This window comes from Moschus berezovskii, chromosome 9, assembly GCF_049115385.1.
Source record: "Moschus berezovskii isolate FMDL1 chromosome 9, NW_MosBer_1.0, whole genome shotgun sequence".
NCBI classification, from domain to species: domain Eukaryota; kingdom Metazoa; phylum Chordata; class Mammalia; order Artiodactyla; family Moschidae; genus Moschus; species Moschus berezovskii.
The window spans coordinates 38,583,000-38,598,019 of record NC_142468.1 but is presented as its reverse complement, the minus strand read 5'-3'; the positions used below and the strand labels follow the sequence as shown (position 1 = coordinate 38,598,019).

Genomic DNA, 15,020 nt, shown 5'->3' with positions numbered 1-15,020 from the left:
AGCACTCCACCCAGGGACTAGGAGTCAGGGGCCTGGCCCGGGGCCCCGCCCCTCCACCTGGCTGCCCCCATGGCTGTGGCTGCAGACAAAGAGCCAGGGACCGGCTGGGCCATACCAGGTCATACTCCTTGGGGATCTTGAGCAGAAGGGCACGGCGTCCGCGGTTGCTGGACAGGATGAGGTTGACCTGCTGTGGGGGCCGCAGCTGGATGGTGCGGAGCACGGAGAGCCTGCCATCCACCACATGGATCTGCCCAGGCTGCAGGTGCACCAGCACAGGCCGGCAGGGCTCCTTGTGGCCCTGCCACTCCATTGCTGGAGAGAGATGAGGCTGGGTCAGCTGGGGGCTTCCTCCCCACCCCCACCCCCACCCCCGCCGCCTCGGGGAGGAAGAGGGCCGGCTCAGGACTGGAGTTAGATCAAGGCCTCTGAGCACCATGTCCTGTCCTGGGTACTGGCGGTCATCCCCTCCTGACAGTCGCGCCTCTAGTTCATGAGCAGCATAACTACCATATCCCAAGTGTTGACTGGGAAGGACTGATGCTAAAGTCCAATATACTGAAACTCCAATACTTTGGCCACCTCATGCGACGAGTTGACTCACTGGAAAAGACTCTGATGCTGAGACGGATTGAGGGCGGCAGGAGAAGGGGACAACAGAGAATGAGAGGGCTGGATGGCATCACCAGCTCGATGGACATGAGTTTGAGTGATCTCCGGGAGTTGGTGATGGACAGGGAGGCCTGGCGTGCTGTGATTCATGGGGTCGCAAAGAGTCGGACACGACTGAGCGACTGAACTGAACTGAAGTGTTGACTATGTGTCCAACACTGTACCAAGTACTTTGCATGAACTACTTTATTTAATCTTCACAAATCTATGAGGTTAGTGCTATTGTTGTTATCATGTTATCGAAGAGAAAAAAATAGGTTTAGACAGATTAAAATTTGCCTGAAGTCCAATAACCCATAGGGGTGGAACCAAGATTCCAATCCTCAGTGACTGTGACTCTGCTGATGCTGCTGCTAAGTCACTTCAGTCGTGTCCGACTCTGTGCAACCCCATAGACGGCAGCCCACCAGGCTCCCCTATCCCTGGGATTCTCCAGGCAAGAACACTGGAGTGGGTTGCCATTTCCTTCTCCAATTCGTGAAAGTGTCACTCAGTCGTGTCCGACCCTCAGCAACCCCTTGGACTGCAACCTTCCAGGCTCCTCCATCCATGGGATTTTCCAGGCAAGAGTACTGGAGTGGGGTGCCATTGCCTTCTCCAGAATGTGACTCTAGATCTTCCTTAATGACATCCCTGTTGCCTGAAATTCCAGTGTGAGACACTGCAAAGCAGCAGTTCTTGGAATTTGTGCGTCACAATGAGCCTGTGAAATGTAGGCAGGGTCCCGTGACTCCTCCCTGCGAGTCTATCACATTATGTTTTTTGGGGGGACCATTGGGAGGAGCTAAGAAGGATGGAGGACTCTTGATCTGACTCCTGCTTAATGCCCCAGTGACTCTTCCTGCCTGACCCATCCTGTCCAGAGGCCTAGAAAAGGAAAGTCTTTGCCCTAGGCTGCTGAGGGATGCAGGGGCTGTAGCCTGGAGTCATGACCTCCCCTCCCGGACCCTGGCCAGCCCTAGCCCTACCTTTTATGCCCTCCATGAGCTTCTCACACATGATGCTCTGGCGGTCTTGGCCCTGGAGCCTCTTTAAATTTCTCCTCCGGAGCTGGGCAACGATCCAGGCGCTGAGCAGGCTCACTGAGAGGCAGAGGCAGTAGGATGCTCAGAGGAAGGTAGAGGTCTGGGGAGATCAGCAGCTTCTTTCCCAGGTTTCTTTCCTTGCGAAGAACCCCTGCTGTCCTCACCTCCTAGGTTACCCATTCAGTTGTCTCAAATTATAAAGTGCCCTGGGAGGGAGGTGCTCTGCATCCCATGGGAAGCTTTGTGGAGCATCTAAGGTGCCTGCCTACCCTTGCCTGCTTCTACCACTTGGGTCCCTTCCCAGCTAGAAACTCGTCCTTGTGCCAGAGACTGGACCTACTCTACCAGGCTGCTGATCAATCCACACACTTTGTCAAAGACTAAGTCCCAAGCCATTGTCCTAGCAGCTATATCCCAGCCCTGCTCCTCAGGCAGGCGTTTGCTTCTGACAGTTTCCCACGCCCAGGCTCCTGCAAATTGCTGTGGATTGTGGGTTGCCCATGGCTCCTGAACCAATCTGGGCCCTGCGAGGGACTCCAGAAGAACAGGAAGACAATTCCCCCAGGAGCTGACTTATGTGTAGCTTTAACACTTCTCACGTCCCTCCTGCTCTGATGTTTTCATCTCCTCGGAGAACAATACTCTGCATTGGTTGGTTGTCATAGATCCAGCTGAGCCCACGCCCAGCTGACACCTCTCACCCAGCCCCACCCTGCCCATCACTTTTACCCAAGGGGAAGCAGCACAGAGTCCCGATGGTGACGCCGAAGCCAAATCCACTGCCTTCAAAATAGTCCCGCATGATGGGGGGAGCACAGGCTGGCAGGCCTTCGGTGCTGAGCTGTCCTGGCTGTGGGCAGGGGTCTCCTGGGGAGACAGAGGAATGTACAGGCTTGGGGGTGCTGGGCCACAAGCTCTAGGACAGGGTCACTGAGGAGGTTAGGGTGGCCGAAAGAGTTCTGGGGAGCAGAGGAGAGGGGGCTTCTTACCCCTGCCATTGTAACAAGAATGTGGCATCTGCCGACTTGGGTAACATGTGGGATAAAAAATGAACCTCAACCTGTCTCTCCCCAACATGCACATAATACACACACACACACACACAGAGTCCTTCCCTCGTCACTGCAGTGGGATTAGAATATCCTTGGCCACCTGATGCGAAGAGCCAACTCATTGGAAAAGACCCTGATGCTGGCAAAGATTGACGGCAAAAGGAGAAGCGGGTGGCAGAGTGCCGGGAGCCAGCGAGGGAAATCCTACCCATGGCAAAGGTCAATTGGGGAAGAGGCCTGACGGGCAAAGGCTAATCAGGGCTCGAGGAGCCCCCTGGACTTACCTGAGCATCTACCCCAAAGAAAACCGGAATCTGACTGATTTACTATCTTACGCCTCTTACCAAGTCCTCTAATACTTACGGGGGTTTCCCCCCAACCACCTTTCTCTGAAAACATTAATTCAGAGCTGTAGTTTAAAAGTTCTCCTCGGCTTAATAGGAGTATTCCAATCCAAGCCCCTCTGATAGCTTTCTAACTTGCATGACAAGTTTGTCCGGGCTCCTAAAATGCAGGAATCTGTTGAAGAAGTTAAAATCACTAGAATAGTACTAGAAAAGATTTCATTGTTGAATCAATGCTTGCTGCAGTTTCCTCTATCTATTGTATCCTTGGAAATATATTAATCCTTTGACTTAACCACATCAGATCTTAAGTTAATAAGTTCCTTTCTTGCAGCTCACTACACCGGTGCCTTATAGGAATATAACTTTGTTATGTGTCTACCACCTAACTTTAGGAAAGTCACCTTAAAAGAAAAGTCTTTTACTTGCTAACTAACCTATTGTCAGGAGAGAGGGCCATAAAACTGTTAGCAGGCCCCCTGGCCAGAAGATGATGTAAATCACCTAAAACTTTTATCACACAAAAAGAAGCCCTGATCCTGATAAGGGTCAAGACTGCTGACCCCACGTGATTTTGGTGTGAATCTATACCTCCCTTTCTCTGTTTCTTATGCGCATAACTTAGGGTATAAAAGCAGCACTGGAAAATAAAGTTTTGGGCCTTGCTCACTGAAGCTTGGTCTCCCCGTGTCGTTCTTTCTCTTTTTCCATCCTTTTCTCTGTTCTCCTTTTTCTGGTTGAGATCCTTGGAGCGCTGGGCCCTCTGAGTTTACTTATCTGCCTGGGCTTCTAAGACCCACTCGAGGGGGTGCCCTGGTGGGGTGCCTCAAGTGATTCGAGAGGGCGCCTGCGGCCTACGTAAACAGAGCAAGCCCCGTGCTGGGGTTTTATTGGTTTCCAGCGTAAACCAAGGAATCATCAGCCCCTGTCTCTCTCTCTCTCTTTCTCTCTCTCTAACGCCGACGCCGTTCATCCCGAGGATACCCTGGGTCATATCGGGGCTGGACCCCGATAGCAGAGGATGAGATGCTTGGATGGCATCACTGACTCAATGGATGTGAATTTGAGCAAACCCCAGCAGGTAATGAAGGGCAGAGGGGCCTGGTGTGCTGCAGTCTCCATGGGGTTGCAAAGAGTCGGACACAACTTAGCAACGCAACAACAACAACAAAGAATAGCTTGGCCTCCATTATGCTATAACCATCCTGGCCAAATGTGAGCCTCCTCACCAGGTCTCTCTGCATCTCAGTACTACCCTCGCTTGGGTACCTGCAGGGGTTTTGCAGAAGGGGCCCTACATGGCTGTATGTGGCCACCTGGGGCCCCAGAACCCAAGTCATCAGGGGCAGAATCAGGGTCACTCCCCACATGGAGTCTACTATCCAGCCACCCTGAACCAAGCCCCCAGCTGGGGAGGGCTGAGGCACCAGATCCCAAACCCCACCAAGCGCCTGGGTCACTCACCAGCATGCCAGAAGAAGACACTGGGCTGCAGGGCGCCAGGGGCCACCTTGGTGACAGCTACTAGGACATCCCGTAAGGAAGTGTTTCTGATCTCTTCAATCTCTTTTTCAGAGAACAGCCTGGGAGTGGGAGAGGTGGGAAGTCGTTGAGATGGGTGACAGAGGCAGGCCCCTAGGCCCAGGAACCCAGATGAAGGAAAAGACAACAGAACGTTGGGGTGGGAGAGGAGGGTCAGCTGGGAGTCAAGGGCCCATGGAGGCCATTCATGGGCAGAGGGTCTGAGACCCAGGCTGAGGTAGAGTCTGAGGCGGGAGCCAGGCAGGCCTTACCCATTCCTGCTGTTCTCAAACCAGTAGCGGTCGCCATCCCGCAGTCGCACAAACTGATCAAGGACGATGGTGCTGAAGAGGGGCCCAGGGTCCCCGTGGCTCTCCAGGAGCCCCCCGGGGAGTAGCTCCAGCCGGGACAGGTCCTGGTTGTACAGGGCTGCCGTGGCCTCCAGCACCTGGAGCCAAGAAGGGAGAGGAGTAAGTGCAGAGATCAAGTACCCGCCCTCCAGCCAGGAGCTGGCTCCCAGAGATCAGCTCCAGGGATCATCATAAAAAGTGACAGTGACAGTAAGTCACTCATTATGCCCTGGGCACTGCTCTGAATGCTTTCTATAAGTTGACTCATTTATGAGAATTCTCTCACAGACTCAGCTGCTTATTTTATCAAGTTAAAACAAAACAGGCAGGAAGTCCCCTAGGTGACTTGTTCTTGAAAAGGTATGACAGTTGAAGGGTCAAAATCAGCACGGAAGTTGAATGGTTGAATGATGAGTCAGAAAAAACTTCTAATCTTTACAGGTTAAAAAAAAAGTCTGGAAAATCGAATCCCTTCATATCTATTGCCTTTTAGAGACAGTACACGAACAGTGTCGTCCACCTGACCTTTACTGTAATTCTTTTCTCCACAATGTAAATAAGCACTGTGTGCTCTGCTGTGCTTAGTCTCCAAGTCGGGTCTGACCCTTTGAGACCCCATGGACTGTAGCCTGCCCGGCTTCTCTGTCCATGGGGTTCTCCAGGCAAGAATACTAGAGTGGGTTGTCATGTTCTCTTCCAGAAGGATCTTCCCAACCCAGGGATTGAACCCAGGTCTCCTGCATTGCAGACAGATTCTTTATCATCTGAGCACTGGACCAGCTTAATTCCAATGAGGCCCAACTGAAGTTAAGGATTTGCTGCCTTTGGCATAGCTGGTGATTCCTATCTACATGTTGATTTTATAAAGGTTTCAAGACTCATGGACATATCACTTCTTTATAACCTTTCAATTCTTCACTTTCCAATAATTTTATAAAATAGTGAGGGCAAAAGCAATAAAATAATTATTTACAGCTAGCTTCCCCAGTGGCTCAGAGGTAAAGAGTCCACTTCCAATGCAGGAGAGGCAGGAGATGAGGATTCAATCCCTGGGTCAGGAAGATCCCCTGGAAGAGATATGGAAACCCACACCAGTATTCTTGTTGGAAAGACCTCATGGACAGAGGAGCCTGACTGGCTGCGGTCCATGGGGTTGCAAAGAGTCAGACACGACTGAAGTGACTGAGCAATGCTGTGCCCCAAAGGTAAGGCAGCCAGAATTGGTCTGCTGGCTGGCAGGCCAGGCCATTTACCCAGGTGATAGCTCAGAGTGTGGCAGCTAACTCTCCAAAAGCAGCTTGAGTATTGGTGCACGAAAGTACAGTTTGTTCCTGGGTTAAGGACCTGCTAAGCTCATTCAGGGGCTTGTTGGGAAGAGTAAATGAGATGAACCCTATCAAGTGCAACAGATGCTCTCTAAACATTTGCTGGATCTGCACAATCACAGAATCCAAACTTGATCCTGCTGGTCTGGTAACTTCCATCCTGGTGTGTGATCCTGGGAAAATCGACCTGGATGAGCTCTGCCCCTCTCATCAGGTGCTTGTCTCTGGTGCCTATGTCTTGCTGTCTGTCTTCTGTGTCTCAACTCAGTGTGCCCTGGACCTCCCCCAGCGGCCCCACCACCAGGAGCCCAACCCCTCCTCACAGTGCCATCACTTCGGGAGAGGGCTGGGTTGATGTCCTGCCATCTGGTAACTGGAGGCAGGCCCAAGGTTGCCCTGGCCTTGGTGTAAGAGGGCAGGCCCAGATCCCGGCCCCGGAGCAGGCAACTGGCCAGGTGGTCTGTGCGGGAAAACTTCAGTGGCCCAGGCCAGAAATCTGGGGATGAGATACCAAAGAGTCTGAGGGAGCTCCTGGACCTCATGCCCAGGTTCCCACCAGCCCTAGGACCCCAGCCATACCCACACAGAGTGAGCTGTGGTCAGCAGGTCAGAAGCTCCGTCAGCAATAAGAGAGTGCAGGTTTCCCACCCCCAGTCCCCACCACCCGGTATGCCTCCCTGCCCGGTTCTGGAGCTCCCACTGAACTTCTTCCCAGGGGCCAGGGCTGCATAGCCTGCAGGGACAGCCTCACCGCGCACGTCCTCCACCACCACATGGTCTTCTCGCTCAGCGATCTGGGAGGCCATGCCCAGCAGCAGCGCATCCACATCTTCAGCTCTTTGTAGGTTGGGGTGCTTTAGGGGTGGGGAGAGGGGAGAGGTGTGGCTAAAGGGGCCAGAGGTTGGGCAGTCAGGCTCCCTCAACCGCACACTTTGGGTCCTGGGCCCATCCAGTCCTGCTGTTTGCTCCCAAACTGGGGAGTCATTCCTCCTCTACAGCTTGATCCCCCACTCAGGATGAACAATGTCTCCATGCATCCAGAGCGCATGCTGCTGGACACAGGTCTCCACAAGCACAGGGCACCTAAACTTGACTTCTGTCTTAGGAAACTTGGTACAGTTGCCGAAGGCTCCAGGTCTAGGCCTTGGCCCTTGCTCTGTTAGCAACCACTTGTGTGACAGGACCTCTCTGAACTCAGTGTCCTGCCCTTAATAAAAGGGACTTATTAATAAAACAAAATAAGCAAAATAATACAAAAGTATTAGCAGGACACTGACGTCTCTTTCAGCCCAGATCTATGACTCTGCTTTCCTCTTCCCTCTTTCCTCTTACCTGCCCTCTATGAACACACTACATGGAGTATCTGATGTTGCTTTAAACGAACGGTTAACGCTCCTTACCCCTAGTGGCCTGGACAGATGGTTCCTGTTAATCTCTCAGAATTCCTCCCTCCACCTTGCCCTCCTCACACATACACATTCACACGCTGCCCAGGTGTGCCTAACTGGGAAGTTTCCTTGAGGGAAAGGATGGCTGGGGTACTCCAGGGCCTACAGGGGAGAAGGAAAACCTAGCACATGTAGAGCCACATCTGCACAGCCCCCACCCCCATGCCTCACACTGCCCTGAGATGGGGGAGGAGGACTGACGTTTGACGGTGCACAGCTACCTGGTCATCTCAGACACTGGTAGGGGAGACACTGGTAGGGCTGCCTCCTCCACCCCAGCCCATCCAAGCTGGCTGCCTCAGTCCACTGCCCACCTTTACCACACGCCCTCAGACACACACACACATGCCCTCAATCCTGACCTCTCGGCTCCAGTAGCTGTTGCAGACCCGGAGAGCTCTGGGGACACTTGAGTTCCTATTGATGATCCCCTGGAAGTGGCAGCTGGCATTTCTGAAATGAAAGGGGCAGGTTAGTGGTGACTGAGGCTATGAAGTCCTAATGTCAGGCATGCATCAGCTCTGGTCTCCAAAGCTAGAGCCAAGGACCCAGGTCATTGCTTCCTTAAGGTGGTGTGTGGTCAGGTCTTGAACAATCTGATTTTTGGAAGGTCCCTCTCCCCACATTAGGCCAAATTTCTAAAACTGTATCCCATATTTTGCTATGTTTCATTCTCTCTTGCTCTCTCTCGACAGATAAAGATATGGATATGGATATAGATACAGTTATAAATAATCTGTCAACTGAAAAAAATGCACAACATAAGAGTTGTGAGTTCCAGTTTTATTCAGGGAACTTACTGAGGACTATAGTCCAGGAAACAGTCTCTGAGTAGCTCTGAGAGGACTGCTCCAAAAAGGCTGGGAGAGAAGCTAGTGTATATATATGATTTTGGCTAGAGAATGGGTGCAAACACTCATCTCTGTAGAAGGTTACTGCTAGTCATGAGGATCAGTTATCTTGGTTAATGGTTTTTGTGTTTTTCTATGTTTGGGGAGATAAAAGAATATGGGTTCATTAAAAATTTTTTTTTCTGAGATAACTCTAGCTATCTAAGGAGTCTGTTTTTCCAAAGCACAGAGTGCCTTATCCTTCTTATTTTGTCCCAAATTCTTTTTCAGGGTATACTGTTGGAAGATAGCTGCAGTGGTTAATTCCACAAGTGGTTCCTTGTGGAACTGGATGGTGGGAAACATTCTTTATATATATATTTATGTATGTAAATTAAAATATATAAAAAGGATTATTAGTCATTTTTTTGAAATTAATTGTCTATTGATAACTCAAGTACTACAATTTCTTAGCCATCATCAGCCATATCCAGAAATTGTTCTAGAGTAAAAAAATCTAATCCATGAATTGTTTTAAATTATAATGCAGCTGGAAAAAAAATAGACTGCCATGCTTTGTTTTATATACTTTTGACTTAATATGTATGTTTTTAAAGTTTCCCTTTCATTATTTTGGAGCCAACACTTTTCTTCAGCTCTCACACATTTTTATTGTAATGCCCTGCAAAGGCTTATAAGCCCCATGTTCTGTTCTTATAGCTAAAAATGCCCCCAGTGTAGTGTCGACACCTGAGGTGCAGACCTGGGGGCTTTGTGATTCACCCTCGGAACCTCAGTTAACTGGTCTTTAATTGGGGGGATTAATATCTACACCGGTTGCAAAAAAAGTGGACATTAAGGTGCTTAAAAACCACTGATGGGGACTTCCCTGGTGGTCCAGTGGCTAAGACTCTGCGTTCATAATGCAGGGGGCTCGGATTTGAGCTCTGGTCTGGGAACTAGATCCCATGTGCTGCAACTAAAATATCCTGTATGCTGCAATGAAGACTGAAGATCCCACCTGCCGCAACTATGACCTGGCTCGGCCAAATAAATAAATATTAAACACACACACACAAGCACAGTGATGTATTTTTTTTAAAACAATTGGTGTCCTTCTTTCCTTCCCCAGTCACTGTTCTCTGGGGAATGGGCATACTTCAGATTGATAAACCTGTCCTGAGGGCAGATTTTTCTCAATATGTACCTCCACCCCTCCACACACTAACACCTGAGCCCCTCTCTCACCTCATGTAGACGCCAGGGGGCACCATGGTGGAGAAGAACTGCTCAGAGGCAGCCAGGAACTCCGGGGAGATGCTGGGGTCCAGGAAAGGGCGGTATCCTGGCCGGAGCGAAGAGGAGATATGATTGGCAAGTTTAGCCCTTAAATCACCCAACTACCCCCCGCCCCCACCAAAAAAAGTTCCAGCAAGCTCTCCCTTCCTCCCTCCCCATCCCCTCACCTGCATATTCCGGGGGCATTTTCCGCAGGAAGCTGGGCAGCCACTCATACATGGCGATGTTCTGAGGGTCAAGAGTGTGGAAAGGGGAGGCCAGCGCTGGAGCAGCCAGGCCACGAGGGATCTGAGCTCAAGGAAGGTTTAGGAGGGAGATGAGGACCAGGCAGGGGCAGTCATGGGAGAGACTCTCAGGAGAGGTGCGGAGGTTCCTGTTCCCCACAACCAACCAGGGCAGGCGGGTGGGGAGCGGGCTGAGAAGTAATTATCACTAGAAAACCTCCTGCGTGAGTAGCGCTTTGCCTGCTTATCACCCCCAGGGGCTTTTCCTAGACGGCAGCTCTCCGGAGAAAGGGGCGTTTCTGGCGTCCTGGTCGTCCAGGACCAAGGGCTCTGGAGCCTCCAGGGGATCAGGCCCTGGGGGACCCACCTGGTAGGTGGCGATGACCCTCTTGCGCGCGTGCTGGAACAGCTCCTCGTCCCCCCAGAGCGGGTGCCGGAGGGCCAGCCTCTGAGCCCACAGGTTGTGATAGCGGAACCAGAGCAGACCCAGCGCCTGCAGGAAGGGCTCGCGGTTCCCTCGCTCGGCCCCGAAGGCTGCACGCGCCGCGGGAACGCAGGGAGGAGATGAGCGCGGGCTGGACCGCGGGGCGCCCCTCGCCGTCCCCCGCCCGCGCCCCGCCGGGCCCCCGCCGCCTCACCGTACAGCCCCCGCGGCCTGCGGCGGCCCGTGGTGGGGTCGGGCGGCGCCCACATGAGCAGCGGGGCCTGAGCCGCCCGCGGGAAGGCGGGGTCGGGCCCCGACGCCAGCTGGCCCCCGGAGAAGCTCCGCAGCTCGTCGCTCCAGGAGTGCGAGGAGCCATAGATGGCGCTGCCGTCCAGCCAGCCGGTCACCTCGTTGGTCTGCGGGGACGACGGGAGGCTGAGCCGGGGGACGGGCGGCCAGGCGGGTCCGGGAGGGGTGAGGGCCCGCGGGTGTCGTGGGTGCGGCGGGATGGGATCCTCTCCGCGGCTGCCTCGGGACCCGCCAGCCCCCCACCCCAGCCTGCCGCGCTCACCAGGTCCCGGGGGTTGCTGGGGCTCTGTCCAGTCTCGGGGTCCCAGCGACTCCTCTGGAAGGGCAGGACCACGTCCCCGCTCCGGTCGCGGTCGAACACGGGGTCTCCGGGCGGGATGTGGATGTTGAGGAACTCGGCTGGGCAGCCGGACTGTTCCACGCTGACCAGGTCCGACAGCACGTGGTAGCCTGCCAGTAATTGGGGAGGGCTTAGTAGGGCCAGCAGAGGGCCCCTGAGCCGTGTATCTAGACCTCCAACCCCTTCCCTTCAAGCTTTAAAACACTCAGAAGCCATCATGGGCAAGTCTAATACTTGACCTCCCCACCCCTTACCAATCCTTTGTCCAAACTGTTTTCATTGTCAAGTTTGGACTTCTCCTTGGTAACTGGGAGGTGCCCGTGAGTGTGCTTAGGCAGAAGGGCTGGCAGCACTGGCTGCAACATGCAGCTGGGAGCAGCCTGCCCAGAGGGCCTGCTGGCCTCAGTGGGATGCTGCATACTGGTGGCACCAGGATGGCCAACAGGAGCTGAGCATTCCTGCTCAGAGCCAACAACCCCCAGCCAGTGGGGTCAGGCTCACCTAGCACCCCCATTTTGCTAGCCCATCCTCAGCCTTCGTACCAGAATCAGCACCCTGCCCTGAAGCTGTCCTAGGAGCCACAGGGGCAGAGTGAGAACAGAGTCCCACCATGAGCCTTTTCAGGATTATGCCCATGGTCCTCTTCCCCACTCCCATCAACAGCTTGAGGTGGTGCAGATTTATGCCTCTCCCTTCTCCCTCTGCTCCCACGCCTACCCCACCACCCCACTGACTCCTCTTCCATCTCTCACACCCCTCTCTCAGACCCTGCGTCACTTCTCTCTGTCACTCCTTGATGACACAGAGGTGTCCAGCTGACCCCGCAGACCTCCCTTCCCCAGAGGTTGAGGCCCTCACCAAAGAAGACCCCCAGCACTGTGCGGTTTCGCAGTGAGGCCAGCCCCGCGGGGCCCCTCATGGCGGTGTTGCTCAGGGCCCGGGGGTTGGGCAGGTGAGGCTCTCCCAGGGGCTGGTACACACCATCTGCATAGCTGGCTGGAACCAGACGCTGCAGCCGAGAGCCTAGTGGAGGAGAGGAAGACACAAGGATGAATTCTCAGGGGGCTCCCGGGCCCCTCTCCCAGGCTCCTCTCCAAACCACAGATTCTAAAACCTTAGGAATGAAGGAGCTTTTCTGGGTACCAACCAGCCCTTGCCCCTTAGTGATGACTATTATCCTGACCCTGCAGCTCTGGTCTCCACTTGGCTCTCACCTACCTTTGCTGCCCCATCTGTGCTCCATGAGGTTGTTGTACCACCCATCAAATCGCTGCACCTCCCATGAAATGGAGTTCTGAGATCCTGTGTGAGAACAGAGGGGAGGGGCAGCTGAGCAAGTCAGTGCACGAGAGGACAGGCTGGGTATGGGTCCAGGGGGCCTGGCACTTGGAGCAGCAGAAAGTGGACACCCAACACAGTGCAAGAGGAAGGGTGCAGAGGGAGATCACCCAGGACAAAGTGATGTCCAAATTCAAGCCCAATCTTTAAGCAGCTCAGTGGGAAAATATGGCAGGGAGCACTAAAGTTGTGTAACTGGTGTCTACCGATAAATGGCCTCAGAGAGGAAGAGGAGGGTGGAGGAGAGCAGTGGCGATGGGGCAAGGGAGGCAGGAAACTTCTACTGCCCTCACACCTCAGCTCCCTGGGAACAGAAACTCTTCCCAGCCCTAAAACATCACACAGTGCAAGAGTCAGCCACTCTTCCACCCAGGGAAGAACGTCATTCTGTGACTCACCTGTGGGCAGGGGCAGAATGGAGAGGGGCTTGGCCCTGTCCCGTTGAGCAGAGCTCAGAGCAAGGGTGTGAGCCATGACTTTGGGGCCTATTGCTACTCAGGTCTTTTTCCCAGTTTCTTGGGTGGGATCAGGGACTGACTGGTCATGTGGATAACCTTGTGCTTCCTCTTCTGGGGCATTATGTTCCCCACATAATTCCTCCTACTGATTCTATTTTATTCTCCAAAAACTAGGATCTAGGAGGAAGCACTCAGCTGTTGAGGGAAGAACTCAGGCAGTGGGGGCGGAAGGAAGAGTGTAGATGGGGAGCAAGGATGCTTCTGGTCAGTAGATCAGACGGCCAGCCAGATTCCTTTCCTTAGACTTGGAGGTTACAGGGCTTAGGCTCCCTCTCAGCTCACCTCAGAGAACAGAGCAAAGAAAAGGACTCTCATCAGCCAGAGAGAGACCCATTCCTCTAGTTGTCGTTCCACGCAGACCAAGGATAGGGTCTCAGAGCTACCTTCCTGCCCCATGACCGCAGAGCTTGCGCATCGGCACGCTTATACACATAAACTCACCAGGGGATCTGAGATGGAAGATGACTCAGGCCGTGATGTTTGAGCAAAGAATTCAACCAAGGATCCAGGACTTGGGGCAGGAATTAGGGCGGCCACACACATATGATTTCTAAAATGTGATGAGCCAATGGCAGAACAAGGGGTAGGGCATGGGGGAGAATGCCTCTGGGAATAAGAGGCAAGAGCTGGGGGAAAAAATGGAAAATGCAAGGGACTGGGAGGAACAGGACTGTGAGCAGCTTTGGCAAGGGAGAAGCTGCAGGGGCTGTCTCACCATCCTATGGTCTCCAGCCAAGACCCATCATTCCATAGACTTTCTCTGCTTTCTCTTCTTGCATCTCCCACCCCTGATGATCAGGGACTTGCTCTTTTACACCTAATTTGTGGCACCTTAAGGTCACTTTTCTCTGCAGGGGCCCAGACTACAGAGAATGGCCTCAGATTCTAGTAACAGGCTATCCAAAGCTGAAGTAACAAGATGAAACTCTTATGGAACTTATTGGGCTGGTGTCTTTTTTCTTTTTTTTTTTTGGCTGCACACCAAAACTTGCAGGATCTCAATTTCCTGACCAGGGACTGAACCCAGGCCATGGCAGTGAAAGCCAGGAATCCTAACCACTAGGCCACCAGGGAACTCCCAGATCTTATTGGGTTTTGTTTTTATCATATTGTTTTAAGACACTGGTGACTTCGCTTCAGCTTTGGGTCCAATCTGAATCTAAGATTCTTTTTTGTTTTGTGCGTCTAATCAGTCATTTCCTCTATGAGGTGACTTTATGAAGAACAAGAGAAAATAGAGGAGAGAGAAAGGGCCCCCAGATTGTAAGGAATACAATAGGAAGTACTGACAACAGCAGTTGAAGGCTCTCTAGTTCTGTGTGTTTGGGAAATTTTTCATTCCATTACCATTCATCTAATCAAGAGGCTTGAAATGAGCACTCACCATGTGCAGGGTGCTGTGTTAGTTAGGGACTAGGGATACAAAGGTGAAAATGACACAGCTTCTGTCCTTGGAGGATCCTGGAGAATCCTGGGTTCCTCTGCTCCTAGCCACACTTCTCTAGTCTGTACTCACCCATGGGCATCCATGGTCCAACCAGGAGTGTCCATGCCAGAGCAAAGTGGAAGTTCATGATGAAAATGTTAATAGGGCTCAGGTGTTAGAACACCCTAAAACAGAGACCCTAGGAAAAAGACAAAGGATGGAGAAAATGAGCTCCAGCAGTTCAGGAGAGTCGGCGTCTCTGGAAGCCCCTTGAAATCAAGGCATGGGAGTGGGCCAAGGCCAGGGTATATAGCAAATGGCAGGAGACTCACTGTCTCCCAAGAATCTTTCATTCATTCAACAAACACGTGATAAGCACCCACTACATGGTGGGCACTGACCTAGGCACTGGAGAGTAAGTAATACAGCAGACAGAAACCTCTGCCTTCCTGGAATTTACTTTCTAAGATTAATTGGAAACCTTGCCTTTTTTTTTTTTGTCCATGCTACACAGCACTTGGAATTCTAGCTTCCTGACCAGGGATAGAACTGATGCCCCTTGCAGTGAAAGTGCA

The 15,020-nt window shown here is 52.6% G+C and overlaps 1 protein-coding gene across 1 annotated transcript in view; it reads right to left on the bottom strand.

The window, feature by feature from the left end:
* DUOX1 (dual oxidase 1) overlaps positions 1-15,020 on the bottom strand; it is a 34,887-nt gene that overhangs the window by 17,825 nt on the left and 2,042 nt on the right. Inside the window, exons 2-17 of the mRNA XM_055435939.2 lie at positions 14,536-14,644; positions 12,382-12,465; positions 12,022-12,186; positions 11,086-11,273; positions 10,729-10,930; positions 10,458-10,624; positions 10,034-10,094; positions 9,816-9,912; positions 8,100-8,190; positions 7,041-7,143; positions 6,613-6,785; positions 4,887-5,062; positions 4,558-4,676; positions 2,427-2,564; positions 1,641-1,754; positions 116-315 (exon numbers count right to left, since the gene is read on the bottom strand). Coding sequence (XP_055291914.2) covers positions 116-315; positions 1,641-1,754; positions 2,427-2,564; positions 4,558-4,676; positions 4,887-5,062; positions 6,613-6,785; positions 7,041-7,143; positions 8,100-8,190; positions 9,816-9,912; positions 10,034-10,094; positions 10,458-10,624; positions 10,729-10,930; positions 11,086-11,273; positions 12,022-12,186; positions 12,382-12,465; positions 14,536-14,593 — 2,136 coding nt within the window. The 5' untranslated portion in view covers positions 14,594-14,644. The remainder of the gene's footprint in view (positions 1-115; positions 316-1,640; positions 1,755-2,426; positions 2,565-4,557; positions 4,677-4,886; positions 5,063-6,612; positions 6,786-7,040; positions 7,144-8,099; positions 8,191-9,815; positions 9,913-10,033; positions 10,095-10,457; positions 10,625-10,728; positions 10,931-11,085; positions 11,274-12,021; positions 12,187-12,381; positions 12,466-14,535; positions 14,645-15,020) is intronic.